Here is a 14,378-nt window from a genome sequence, read left to right on the forward strand (position 1 = left end):
AAGCATTCAGGGAAAAGTCATGGGCTTGTGACTATAACCTAATTTATGTTACTAGTTTGCAGTGTAACTGCCTTTGTACTTCAATATGCATATTTGTTCATTTAATTTAAAAAACGGCCACTTTGACATTTATACCCCATTGTCTTTTTTTTTAACTATTCAGAAGAGCCCGTCCTTACACAGTCAAAAAAGTAACAAGTAACTTTTACTCTGACTACATTTGAAATAAGCTACTTTTTACTTTTACTTGAGTACATTTTGAGGCAGATAGTTTACTTGTAATTGAGTAAAATTTCATGAAAGTAATCATACTTGTTGTTGAGAAGCAACATGTCTTCACACCAAAGAGTGTTCATTCAAGAATGTAATTTGTTATGTAACATGAATTTGTTTGTTACCCCTCAGGAGGTGTCCTCTGTGGCAGCCATTTTGAAGCAGCTAAAGAGGAAGCCCGCCTCTAATGCTGCCTTTACATAGCAAATGCCTGAGTGGACTGATGTGATTGGCCGACCTGAATTGGAGGGGGGGTCGGAGAGTATATAGGTGGACTGCTGGGTGTGGCAAAGGGTCGTTTTTCCTCTCTGAAAGTGACAGAGACTGCTAAGAGAGTTGGATGGGTGGCCATTTTGAATAGTGCTGGGATTTTCTGATTTTGTTTTTTTTCGGACCAGAGGAAATAAAACTGGTTTTCCTTGTCTATCGACGAAGTCATCATGTGTCTTTTGTCCTCACTACACTTCACTGTGTAACAGTGGTGTCAGAAGTGGGATAAGAAATGAGAGGACGTGGAAGAACCCGTGGGACAAAGAAAAGCCCTCTTGATGACATGGAAGAAACAGAAGGTCGAACAATGGAGATAGATACACCTCCTGAAGGAGCCACAGGTGGCGAAGAGGATTTTGAACCAGTGGTACGGCCTAAGCAGACTACAGTTGGTACTGTGAGTAAAGAACTTTCTGAACTTGACATATTTGAAGAAATGAGAGAGTTCATGCGGCGTTCAAAGCGAACTGAAGCCATACTGTTTGAGCAGATTAAACAGTTGAGCAGTAACATACCAAAGCTGCAGCATGAGTTATATTCTGAACTTTCTAAGCCTTATGTCCAGACTGAAACTTCTACAACAGCGGCTTTTCCAAAGCAAGAGGTCCAAATGCCTCAGGCGTCAGGAGAGCCACCTCAAGGACACCCAGCTGATCCTCATTCTCCTTTACGACTGCCTGCACCACCTCAGCTGCAGCTGGCACAAAGCATTCCAGCACAAAGGGTTGGCAGGATCCATGGAGGTGAACCTAGAATACCTGAGAAGGTGAGGATCCTGAGAGCTTCTTTGTACGATTTGAGCGCATGGCTAAGACATGGGGATGGCTACCAGCAGAATGGGCTGCTAGAGTGGTCACATTGTTGACTGGAAAGGCTCTTGAGGCTTATGCTGGTATGGATGAAGATCAGTCTGACTCATATGATGCTATTAAAGCTGCTGTGTTGTCTAAGTTCAACGTGACAGAAGAGATTTACAGGTACCGGTTCCGAAGCACCAGTGTACCCGTGGGAGAGACAGTACGGGAAACCTACAATCGCATAAAGGGACTCTCCAAGCGATGGATGCGGCCGGACAGTCGGAGTAAGGAGGAGATTGGAGAAACAATCATCTTGGAGCAGTATCTGCGTGTGCTTCAGCCAGACGTCCGCACCTGGGTGAAGGAGAACAATCCCAGGACAGGAGAGGAAGCAGCAAATCTGGCTGAACGTTACCTAGCTGCTCACCGGGAACCAGCAAGGTCAAGGACTGCTGTGGGACGACCAAGGTTTGGGGAGGTAAAACCTCCAGTTACACCTGGTTTTGAAAGCTTGGACATTAAAGGTGGTAAAAAGCCAATTTATTCCAGTTCGAAGTTTAACCTAATTTGTTATCACTATCAGCAGCCTGGTCACAAAGCTTCTTTGTGTCCACCAAGAAAACCTAAAATGGTAGAGCTATGTGTGGTACCTGCCAAAGAACATGGTCAGGAACTGTCTGATAGTTTGATTCCACATAAGCATGTGGTGGAGGCAAAAGTAAATGGCAGAGCATTAAAGGCTCTAGCAGACACTGGTAGTTCATAAACTTTGGTAAAATCTTCTATGTTGAACAATGTACTGCCTGACTTTAACAGACCTGTAAACATTACCTGTGTTCATGGATGTCAGAAAGATTATCCAACTGCAGATGTTACCATAGAAGTAGAGGGCCAAGCCTTTATGTTAACTGTTGGGGTTTTGAACCAGTTAGCATATGATGTAGTTCTAGGGCAAGACTTGCCAATCTTAGACAGCTTGGTTCAACAAAACTCTGCGGCATTATCTTGTGCAGTCGTTACTAGATCTATGAAAAAAGGTTTAGAACCACTCCCAGATGCAGAGGACAATTTGTTTGAAGGTGGGAGTAAAACCAGGAAAACAAAACGACCCTTTGCCACACCCAGCAGTCCACCTATATGTGTAACACTTGTACTTAAGTACAACATTTTAGTACTCTTTCCACCTCTGCTGTCAACAGTTTATCCACGGAGATCACAGCCCGCTTCCCATCTTGGATAAACATCTTGCGCAGCGGGAAGAGAACTCAGCGGCGATCCAGAATTTCTTTAGGAAACTGATCATTTACGCTGTAATCTTTACCTTTAAGCTCTCTCCCGCGGCTTTTAACAAGATCTTTCTCCTTTAAGTGCTCAAATTTAGCCACGATGGGATGAGGTCTTCTGCTGTCTGTTCTCCTGGCTCCAAGGCGATGTACCCGATGAAAGGTGATGTTCCTCACCGTTTCCTCCGGTATCTTCATGTGAGTGTGGAGAAAGTTCTTGATGGTTTGTTCACAATCCTCCGCTTCTCCTCCGGTCTGCTCTGGGAGGCCTGCGAACACCAGGTTATCTCTCATGCTGCGTGATTGGAGATCCAGAACGTCTCCTTTAGAGCTTTATTTTCCTGTGAGATCCGATCTAATCCTGCAGTTAAGGAGGAAACCGATTCCCGCAGAGATGTGTTCTGAGCCGCGAGTCGCTCCACCTGCTCCTGGCTAAACTCCAGAGATGTTCGGAGGTCCTGGAACTCCTTGTGAAGCACCTCAAGCAGGTGGAGTCGTCCCTCAAATCCCAGAAGCCGTTTATCTATGGACTGTAGTAAATCTAAGACATCCTTATGGGGAGATGAGGCCTCGGGCGAGTCCTGGGGACGGCTCCTCTTGGTCAACGGCGTTTCCGCCTCAGCTGCTGCTGCTTTCTTCGGTCCCATGACAAAAAACTCAAAAACCTCGTCAATATATGTTTGCAAATTTTCCATATTTTCTCCACTTACCTCCAGATTGAGTGTGTTATATTTACCAGATTTATAAAAAATTTTGCGTTGTCAGTGAGTAAATTAGGCGAAAATCTGTCTTAATTGTTTGTGGACGTTGATTAACAAGCTGCCATCTGCCTCAAGACGCCGCCGTGTGCCCGTTGATCGGACCGTCAGCGCATGCGCATGCTCACCTCTCCAATCATTAAACTAATGATTATACAAAACAAGGTATGAATGACGTAATGTAATGGAAATGAAGTGATTTAATGTAAGGTGTGGAATAATGTAATGGAAGCTAGATGTTTTAGCAAAACCTTTCTTAAATATCTAAGAGTTTGTGGAGTCTGGGTTGTAAAATAGTTTGGCTGTATGTGTTATGGGTTACTCCTCCTGATTGTTGTAATGCGTGTTTTTTTTCTCTGTGTAGGTTGGCTGTGGCTCTTCCTGCTGTTCCTGCCCCTCTTTGGAGCATCGGGGAATGCCGCAGCTGACTGCAATTTCCTGATTGCCACACCATGTATTTAAGCAGCTGCTTCCTGTGCATGGTGTGGCGTTGTTGTGAAGAGTTTCTGGTGTTTAGAGCATAGCTTTGTTTCGAGTCTGTGGTAGTTTTGTTTTGTATTACCCGTGAAGTCCTTTTCCCACTTATGTGGTGACTTTTTGTTATTAAAAGTAATCAGTATCGGATCTGGTAATCCTGTCTCCTGCATTTGGGTTTATTCCTGTGTACCCTCGCGTGACATTACAACGCCACCATGACCAACCCAGCAGGAGGAATACCAGCTTCCAACGTTCCCTTACCTGGGTCAGATGAGGACGCGGCAAGTGGAGGTGAACTTGCTGTATTGGCTCGGGAGTTACGCGGCTGCCTGTCCGGAATGCAACAACTCCATGGACGCCTCTCTAGGCTGGAGCAGGCTCCCACTCCGCCTCGTCAGGTCCGCCTGGGTTCCCCCGAGCTCTTCAATGGCACGGCTGTGGACTGCCGGCCGTTCCTCGCCTCCTGCAGGCTGCATTTTGACTTTAACCCCGGTGAGTTCCCCTCTGAAGAAAGCAAAGTAGCCTTCGCCATGAGCTTTTTAACTGGACAAGCTAAGAGGTGGGGCCTGGCGGAATGGGACCGAGGCTAGGACCTCCGCCGCTCTTTTCGGGAATTCTCTCGCCAGCTGCTCATGGTGTTCGATCCATCCACTCCTCACCGAACTGCTGCTGCTGACTTACTCTGCCTTAGGCAGGGCGGACGTAGCGTCTCTGCCTATGCAGTGGAGTTCCGTACCTTGGCAGCTAACACTCGCTGGCCGGAAGAGGCGCAGATCGACGTCTTCCTTCGAGGTCTCTCCAGCACTCTGAAGGACGAGCTGGCTGCACGGGAGGTTCCGGAGGATCTGGAGGAGCTAATCGAGCTGGCTACCCGCATCGATCGTCGGAGGATGGAGCGAAGCAGAGAGGAACGCCGTCTACCGGATTTTAACCACGCACCCCTCAGGGCCTTGTCACAGCCTCCTGTCGCTCGTGAGGCTCCGTCTCCTGAGGAACCCATGCAGCTGGGAGTGGGACGGCTCCCCGCATCTGAATGACGGAGACGGATGAGGGAGGGGCTGTGTCTGTACTGTGCTCGTCCCGGTCACCAGGTGCGTCACTGTCCGGGAAACGGGGGGGGGGGCTCACTAGCGGGGGGGCACCTAGTGAGTCGGTTTTCATCTTCCTCCCCACCCTCTCGACCCCCCGTCAATGTGCTGGTGACCTATGGCCAGATGCAGAATGCTTATGAGACTTTGATTGACTCTGGTTCAGATGGTGATCTGATATCCCAGGAAGTGGTAAGCGCACTTTCTATTCCAGTAATACCCTTATCCCCTGCCTTGCTCATCCGTGCCATAAACGGTTCCGTCATCCACAGAGTAACAGCACGCACGGTTCCTATTAAGGTAACTGTTTCTGGAAACCATTCTGAACTTATGGATTTTTATGTAGTGGATTCCCTGAGGCCTCCGGTTATTTTAGGTTTTCCTTGGTTGTGTAAACATTCTCCTCACATTGACTGGTGTTCAGGCCGTGTGCTCTCCTGGAGCTCTTTCTGTTTGCTGAACTGTTTAACGGCTGCTGCTACACGCTCCTCTGTCTCTAACCCTCCTGTTGAACCTCCAGACTTAAGTTTGGTGCCCCCCGAGTATGCAGACTTGGCCGCTGTGTTTTGCAAGGTGCGAGCCAAGGCCCTGCCCCCTCATCGTCCTTATGACTGCGCCATTGACCTCCTGCCTGGAACGCAGCCTCCTAAGGGCCACATCTACCCCCTCGCCATCCCTGAGCGTGCGGCCATGGAGGAGTACCTACAGGAGAGCCTGCAGGCTGGGATCATTCGCCCTTCCTCATCGCCAGCTGGGGCGGGATTCTTCTTTGTGGGCAAGCGGGATGGGGGCTTACGGCCCTGCATTGACTACAGAGGGCTGAATGGTATTACAGTCCGGAACACTTACCCTTTGCCTCTGTTACAGTCTGCTTTTGATCTTCTCAGGGGGGCTCAGATCTTCACAAAGCTGGACCTGCGGAGCGCTTACCATTTGGTTCGTATCCGTGAGGGAGATGAGTGGAAGACTGCTTTCAATACTCCCAATGGCCATTTTGAGTATTTGGTCATGCCGTTTGGTCTCACCAATGCGCCCGCAGTTTTCCAATGCCTCATAAATGACGTTCTCAAGGACATGATCAACAAATTTGTGTTTGTTTATTTGGATGATATCTTGATATTTTCCCCAGACCGAGACACTCATGTGCAGCACGTCAGAGCCGTATTGCAGCGTCTTCTCGAGAACCAGCTGTTCTGCAAGGCGGAGAAATGTGAGTTCCACACAACACAAACCAAGTTCCTTGGGCATGTGGTTTCTCCTGGTTCAGTGCAGATGGACGAGGCTAAGGTACAAGCTGTTCTCGATTGGCCTGTCCCCGCGGATCGTAAGCAACTCCAGCGCTTCTTGGGGTTTGCTAACTTCTACAGACGTTTCATCAAAGGGTTCAGTGGCGTGGCTGCACCTCTCCATAAACTCACCTCAGCTCAGGTACGTTTTGTCTGGGACGTTGGAGCCAATAGGGCTTTTACTGAGCTTAAAAGACGTTTCTCTACGGCTCCTATCCTGACACAGCCTGACCCCTCCAAACAGTTTATTGTGGAGGTCGATGCGTCTGAGTCTGGGGTGGGGGCCGTGTTGTCACAGAGAGCGTCTGATAACAAAGTTCATCCCTGCGCGTATTTCTCCTGAAAGCTCAATCCTGCAGAGAGGAACTACGACATAGGGAACAGAGAATTGCTAGCTGTTAAGCTAGCCCTTGATGAATGGCGCCACTGGCTGGAGGGTGCAAGACAGCCTTTTCTGGTGTGGACAGACCACAAGAACCTAGAGTACATTCGCACGGCTAAGCGACTTAATCCACGCCAAGCCCGGTGGGCTCTGTTTTTTGACCGTTTCAACTTCACCCTCTCTTATCGCCCTGGCAGCAAAAACATCAAACCTGACGCCTTGTCCCGACAATATCAGCAGGACTGCAGGTCGACAGAGGTCCCGGGTACCACCACCATCGTTCCACCTGTCCTGGTACTTGGGGCTAACCGCTGGGCCTTGGAACGTAGGGTCAAGTCTGCAGTTTCAGGCACGGTCCCAATCCCTGATGGATGCCCCCCTAACTGCTTGTTTGTACCTTCGAGTCTACGCCCCGCGGTGCTGAAGTGGGGGCACTCGTCACACCTGGCTTGCCATCCCGGGATGACAAGGTCCGCCTTCCTGGTGGCTCAGCGTTTCTGGTGGCCCATCATGTCCTCTGACATACGAGCTTTCGTCTCCTCGTGCCCTGTGTGTGCCAGTGCTAAAGTGCCCAGAACCCCTGCTGCAGGTCTCCTACAGCCTTTACCTATCCCCTCAAGACCATGGTCCCACATAGCCATGGACTTCATCACGGGTCTGCCCCGTTCAAGAGGTAACACTGTCATTCTGACTATTGTGGACAGGTTTTCGAAGTTGGTTCATGCTGTGCCCCTACAGAAACTGCCTTCGGCAAAACAACTGGCCGAGATAGTGGCACGACATGTGTTTCGACTGCACGGGCTTCCTGAGAACATTACCTCTGATCGGGGTCCACAGTTCGTGGCAGCATTCTGGAGGGAATTCTGCAAGCTCCTCGGGATAACGGTCAGTTTAAGTTCTGGTTTCCATCCTCAGACCAACGGGCAAGTGGAGCGGTTTAATCAGGACTTGGAGACCACCCTACGAGCTATGTGCTCTAAGAACCCCCCGACCTGGTCCTCACAGCTCCCTTGGGCAGAATATTCCCATAATTCTCTTGTGAACTCTACCGGTTTCTCCCCTTTTCAGGCTGCCTATGGTTATCAGCCCCCACTTTTCCCCCATCAGGAGAGGTCTGCATCGGCCTCCGGCCCCGCCGCGTTTGTACGACGCTGTCGGCGCACTTGGGTGGATTACCGCTCTCGTCTGGTCCAGAATCAGGAACGGTTCACCGCAGTGGCGAACCGTCGGAGATCAGCCGCACCCGACTACAAGGTGGGAGACAAGGTTTGGCTTGCCTCGACAGATGTGCCATTGAAAGGGGGTTTGAGAAAGCTCCTTCCTCGGTACATCGGCCCCTATTCAGTGTCCAGGGTCATCAACCTGGTGGCGGTCAGGTTGGACCTTCCTCGCTCCCTGCGGATCCACCCTGTTTTCCACGTGAGCAAGCTTAAGCCCTTTGTGACTAGCCCCTTGCATCCGCCCCCTGCGGCTCCGCCTGCTCCTCGCCTTGTGGAGGGTGGCCCAGTCTTCAAGGTGAACAAGCTCCTGGCCTCTCGGAGGGTGGGTCGGGGCATCCAAAACCTGGTGGATTGGGAGGGTTACGGCCCGGCGGACCGCCAGTGGGTCCCCGAACGCCACGTCCTGTGCCGTGACCTGATCACCCGTTTTCACCGGGACAACCCTGATCAGCCTCGTCGTCCGTCTGGAAGCCGGACCTTGTGAGGGGGGTTATGTTATGGGTTACTTCTCCTGATTGTTGTAATGCGTGTTTTTCTTTCTCTGTGTAGGTTGGCTGTGGCTCTTCCTGCTGTTCCTGCCCCTCTTTGGAGCATCGGGGAATGCCGCAGCTGACTGCAATTTCCTGATTGCCACACCATGTATTTAAGCAGCTGCTTCTTGTGCATGGTGTGGCGTTGTTGTGAAGAGTTTCTGGTGTTTAGAGCATAGCTTTGTTTCGAGTCTGTGGTAGTTTTGTTTTGTATTACCCGTGAAGTCCTTTTCCCACTTATGTGGTGACTTTTTGTTATTAAAAGTAATCAGTATCGGATCTGGTCATCCTGTCTCCTGCATTTGGGTTTATTCCTGTGTACCCTCGCGTGACAGTATGTTTGATAAGCTAGAGATTTGTTAATAAAACCATCCGACGCAATCTGCTGAGTGAATACCCTTTGTGTAGAGATCCTCGTTCAGATCCAAGGATTCACGAGGTCGGGATGGACATGGACCAGGAGGTACCAGGAACCCGTAGATTAGCTCCGATACGACCCGTCTAGTCTTGAGAGAACTCCAAGTCACAACAGGAAGCTGGAATGCTTGTTTGCATCTGAGGTGTGGAGTAGCTCTGTAAAGAGCCGTTGTGTCTGTAATCACTTACAGCTTTGCAGAGAGGCTTTGACTTGATGTCAAAAAAGAAGATGGTTTCAAAATGCTTTTTCCACCGACTTGGCCAAATCGGAAGTCAGCTGGAAACTGAACTAATCGGGAAGTTATTTCTGTTTCATTTAAATAATTTTGTTGATAAATTTGGCAAATCTGAATTTGACACGTTGAGGACATTATCAAAACTTGTCCCAACAGAAATCGAGACTCATCAGACCAGGCAACATTTTTCCACTCTTCAACTGTCCAATTTTGGTGAGCTTGTGCAAACTGTAGCCTCATTTTCCTATTTGTAGTGTAGATGAGTGGTGTTGTCAAGTCCTGCACTCTTTTGTGCCTTCCCACTTGAGAGGGATAAACATCCACCCAGAGTTGAGAAACTGGATTTCACTCAGAGACTGAAACAATGCTTTACTTTTTGCTTTTATGTTTATTTTTCAGCATGTCAGCTCGGGTCAGGTCAGGTGAAAAGCCTTCAAACAAGCAAACATATACCTTTAAATTAGATTACAGACTTAACATCATTTTTTAGCATTAACTTTTAGTTACCTTAGAAAAATAGAAGCTATCATAATTATTACTAATAATAATATATCGACGATTAAAATCTAATCACAGAACCCCAAAATGGACAAATTATTTTGGGAGGAGATTTATCACCACATGAAATATTGAGAAACCCGCCACAAACAATTTGCTATAATCATTTTCTGATTCTAGAAATATTGAAGTAGAGTAATTATCTCACTAATTGGCAAATACACTAATTGGTAAATAACCACAATGTTATGATGAAACCAAACAAATCACCCAGAACCTCAATTGTCTGGACCATGCCTAGGCAAACAAACAATCAACAATTTCTTATTTAACCAGCAGAAAAGTCCATACACAACCTTCTTCTTCTTCTTCTTCTTCCATGAATTAGGCAGGCTGGACACCTAAAAAGCATATTGCTGCCACAACCAACCCCACCGCTGAGTCTGCACAACCCATCACACACAACAAGCACACAAACCCCCCCACCCTGTACACCACCAACCACCGCCAACAGGATTGGAAAAATTCAAGGCAACACAAAGGTTTAAGATTGGTGGTGGGTTCCTGGTTCCTTAAATATTGCAGACTTAACCACAAGAGGAGCCAAGCCTCAAGACCTGGATGAAGAGTCTGAATGGTAGAACGGTCCTGTATTTTTGACATTGTCAGTGCACGAATGGTCAATCGAGTCTGCCATAGAACTTGAAGCTACTGCTAGAGACAGTGTCACAAAACTACAAAAGAAAGCATTTGTTGCTGTTCTAACAAGAAGTAGAGGAGGGGGAAGGCAAGAGGAGTCAACACAGTATCAAAACAAAGTCCAATCAGACCTGAAACGGTCTCCTCATCAGTCATTAGTTCAAAACCTCATAAATAATAAACATTTAAGCAATCGAGTCCAATTGGTCAAGACTATTGAATGGGTCTGGAGGGCCGTAAAAAAGTTATTCAGATCGAAACCAGCTGTGGATCAATCAAAGTGGGAGGCAGTTACTTTGCAAGGAACTATTTCTGTGACAGAACGAAAAGATTCTTTAACCCTTATGTTGTGTTAGGGTCAAAACTAACCCGTTTTCAAGTTTAACTGTGTAAAAAAATACACTTTCCTTTTTTGTCCTGGAATGAGGTTTCATCTAATCCTCAGATACACCTATTTAAATGCAGCAAAATCAATTTTTACAATTTTAGTAAATTCAAAAAGTCTAAAAAAAAAGTTACATCTGTGGTGTTACAGGTCCAAAATGACCCGGCGGAGAAAACTGGCTGTTGTATGCATCACTTAAAAGCAGTGGGTTCTTCTGAGGATCAATTATGGTCCAATGTGCACAGTTATGGCCCACATCACCCACACACACACACACACACACACACACACACACACACACACACACACACACACACACACACACACAGTTCAAATTATGGTTTGTTTTAATTGTTTCCATTGTTTAGATTATGGGTAATTCAGAACAACATACCTGCGCTAACACAATATTATTTTCAATGTTCAGTTTATGGTGAATGCAGGGGCATGTGCGCACACACAACCACACACACACACAGTGTTGTTTATCATTGTTCATTTTATGGTTAAATTGTTTGGTCAATTGGTCTGGTTAAATAAAAGTGGGTTTTATGGGAAAAAAATGACTTGTTGTCTTTATCCTATCATATGTGTATGCGAGTCCGTTTTGACTCGAAACACCAAAGATGTCACTATTGTTAATAATTTTAAATGGTAAAAAAAATCTTAATTTTTTTGAGTAGGTGTACTTTAATATTAGTTTATAACACATTTATAGTTTATTATTACTCATTCTATAAGAAAAAGAAATATATTTAATGAATCTAAACAGGTTTTGCAATCAAAAACGAGTGGTATATTTTAAAATACTGTGTCTGTGGAGCCAACTAAAAACAATTCACACTGGTTCCATTTCAGTCTGAACAAGCTTGTTGCGAGGCAGAAGCCATCTGGCTCTCCACTTGACGTTCTGCCGCCTCGTCTCTGGAAGGCTGCCTTTCTGTGTCTTGGCCCTTCACTTGGTCAGATAATCAATGGGAGCCTCAGCATAGGCGTGGTCCCAGCTGCTTTGAAAGCAGCAGTTATTCGGCCGACCCTGGTGCTGATGTCTCTGTGATCGAAAATTACAGGCCTATCTCTACCCTGCCATTTAAATCAAAACTGCTTGAGAACGTAATTTATCAGCAGCTGGTCTCACATTTAGCTGACTCTGATCTGTTTGAGGTTTTCCAATCAGGGTTCAGGTCTGGCCATAGCACAGAGTCTGCTCTACTGAGGGTCCTAAATGACATCTATCTATCACTAGATCAGGGAACATCTGTGCTGCTTCTGTTATTAGACCTGACAGCAGCCTTCAACACAGTTGACCACGCATTTCTACTGGATTGCTTGGAACGATGGGTTGGGATCAAAGGGTCAGCTCTGAATTGGTTTAGATCGTATCTCCACAACAGGACATTCTGTGTTAAACTGGGTGATGTTTTTTCTTCTTGCGAGGGCCTCTGCTGGGGGGTTCCACAGGGATCGATCCTAGGTCCTCCTTTGTTTGCCATTTATCTGCTACCTCTGGGGTCAATCTTTCGTAAACATGGCCTATCATTCCATCTCTATGCTGACGATTGCCAGATTTACTCTCCATTGTGTCAGGAGAAAGGTCACTCTATCCAGTCCTTTGTGTCCTGTGTTAATGAGGTGAAGTCTTGGCTAATGGCCAACTATCTGCATTTGAATGAGGGAAAGACAGAGCTCATTGTTTTTTACCCCAACAGCAGGAATGTGGATCGTTATGTTGATCTGGGGCCTCTTTCTCCTTACTCAAAACCAGTTGTGACCAGTTTGGGGGTGAAAATTGATGCTGGACTAAAATTTGATGCCCACATCAACTCTGTGATCCGGTCCAGTTTCTTTCACCTGAGACGCCTTGCAAAAATCAAGCCCATGCTGTCAAGAGCCCACCTGGAGCGGGTACTGCATGCTTTTGTAATTTCTAGGCTTGATTACTGCAGCTCTCTATACGCAGGGTTGTGTCAGTCATCACTGCGTCGCCTACAGGTTGTGCAGAACAGTGCAGCCAGGTTCCTGACTGGGACCAGGAAACGGGACCACATCAGCCCGGTTCTGGCCTCCCTGCAATGGCTTCCTGTTTGCTATCGTTCACACTTCAGACTACTCGTCTTTGTTTTTAATTGCTTCCAGGGTGGTGCTCCCGCTATCTGGCCACACTCCTGAACAGACATTCCCCATCAGGCCTGTTTGTTGTCCCTTGTTCTAGGTGTCGTACTCGTGGGGACAGGGCTTTCTCAGTCCTAGCACCGTCACTATGGAACCAGTTGCCACCCTCAGTTAGGCTGTCCCCATCTCTGCCAGTCTTCAAGAGTCGCCTAAAAACCCACCTCCTCTGCTTGGCGTTTCCTGAACATGTTTGAATTTGGCCCTCTTTTATGTTGATTTTATCTCACAATTTTCATTGGTTCGCTTTTTGCCTTGTTTTACACATTTGTCTTCTACTAGAATGTTTCACCTTTTTTGTAAATTGTAATCTGTAATTTGAATTGCTTTTATTTTCTGATTTATTCACTTTATTTAACTTTGTACTGTACTATGTTCAGCGCCTTGGGCTTCCTGACAGGGTTGCGGAAGGTGCTTTATAAATAAAGCTTTGATTGATTGATTGATTGATTTCTATGAAAACACACTAAGCCAGCAATTAGCTGAAAAACAACATTTGAAGAAAACTGGTGATTTTAAGCATTTTTAAATCATGGGTCCAAATGGACCCGCTACCACCACAGGTGTAAACAGCTTTCTAACACAGTACAAGGATTAAAAGATACATACCTTGCTGCACAACAAGGCATGACAATCCCAAGTACTACTACAGACAGGTTGGATGTTTATAGAGACCAGACCTCTGGATTGCTAATTTGTGGTGGAAGAGTCCAATCCTTCAAAAATGATCAACTTGGAGTTCCCATCCTGCCTTATGATGCTTGGGTTTCTACCTTGTTAGCCTGTGAAGCTCACAACCAGACCCATGATGGAGTGGCAGGGACCCTGTTTTTTATTTTTATTTATTTCATTTATTATTAAAATAGAAAAAAAACAATACTATCAAATAAATTGAGGTTTCTCAAACCAAGAAAATGAAAAGGGAACAGGCAGAAGAAAACTTATGTTATCTGCCCCTTTTTAACTAAAATGACATTTTTACAATGAAATAACAATAATTATAAATTAGCCTATAGCAAGTAATTGCTCGACTGTTTAGCTGACTTGAGTTCAATTTGTAAAGAAGAAAGAGAAAATTAATAGTAATAATAACAATTCAAAAAGCAAAAGAATTTTTGCACATATACCTATTCATACATACATTCTTTAAAGTGCATCACATACCCATATGCTCGCACATACTTCATCTATACATATCCATATAGACATACACACGTATCCACATATACACATACACATACATACATACATATTTATACATACACACATGAATATACCTATGCACATCTCTACAGCTTTATTTTCATATATTTTTTAAATATCATTGATTTGCATGTATATGATTCCAGTATTTTATTTGTAATTTTTTTAAGTAAATATTGCTTTTGCATGCTTGATTACATTACCTAGCTTATTCCATATTTTAACTCCATATATAGACACAGCGCTCCATTATAAGTATTCTATGCTTAGGTTTTGTAAATAATTCATATCCTTTTAGTTCATATTTCTTCTGTCTTTTTATAAATTGTCTAAGTAAATTTTTAGAAAGGTTTTTTTTTGCATTATACATAACTTTAGAATTATTGTAGTCCACTAGGTCATAGAAT

At 45.8% G+C, this 14,378-nt stretch overlaps 2 protein-coding genes across 2 annotated transcripts in view; one reads left to right on the forward strand and one right to left on the reverse strand.

Moving 5' to 3' along the window:
• LOC107373083 (angiotensin-converting enzyme-like) overlaps positions 1–14,378 on the reverse strand; it is a 74,262-nt gene that overhangs the window by 49,511 nt on the left and 10,373 nt on the right. The gene's annotated exons all lie outside the window — the stretch shown is intronic.
• LOC139063449 (uncharacterized) lies at positions 776–2,106 on the forward strand. The gene is made up of 2 exons (XM_070545306.1): positions 776–1,309; positions 1,417–2,106. The coding sequence occupies exons 1-2, from the start codon at positions 776–778 to the stop codon at positions 2,104–2,106; spliced, it is 1,224 nt and encodes a 407-aa protein (XP_070401407.1).

The sequence above is a fragment of the Nothobranchius furzeri genome, chromosome 16 (assembly GCF_043380555.1).
Source record: "Nothobranchius furzeri strain GRZ-AD chromosome 16, NfurGRZ-RIMD1, whole genome shotgun sequence".
Lineage (NCBI taxonomy): Eukaryota > Metazoa > Chordata > Actinopteri > Cyprinodontiformes > Nothobranchiidae > Nothobranchius > Nothobranchius furzeri.

What these genes read in the sequence shown, in the direction of transcription:
- LOC139063449 (XM_070545306.1), top strand. Translation starts at nt 776, where the DNA reads ATGAGAGGACGTGGAAGAACCCGTGGGACAAAGAAAAGCCCTCTTGAT. An exon ending in AACCTAGAATACCTGAGAAG is followed by an intron (nt 1,310 to 1,416) that starts GTGAGGATCCTG and finishes TTGACTGGAAAG; the next exon opens with GCTCTTGAGGCTTATGCTGG.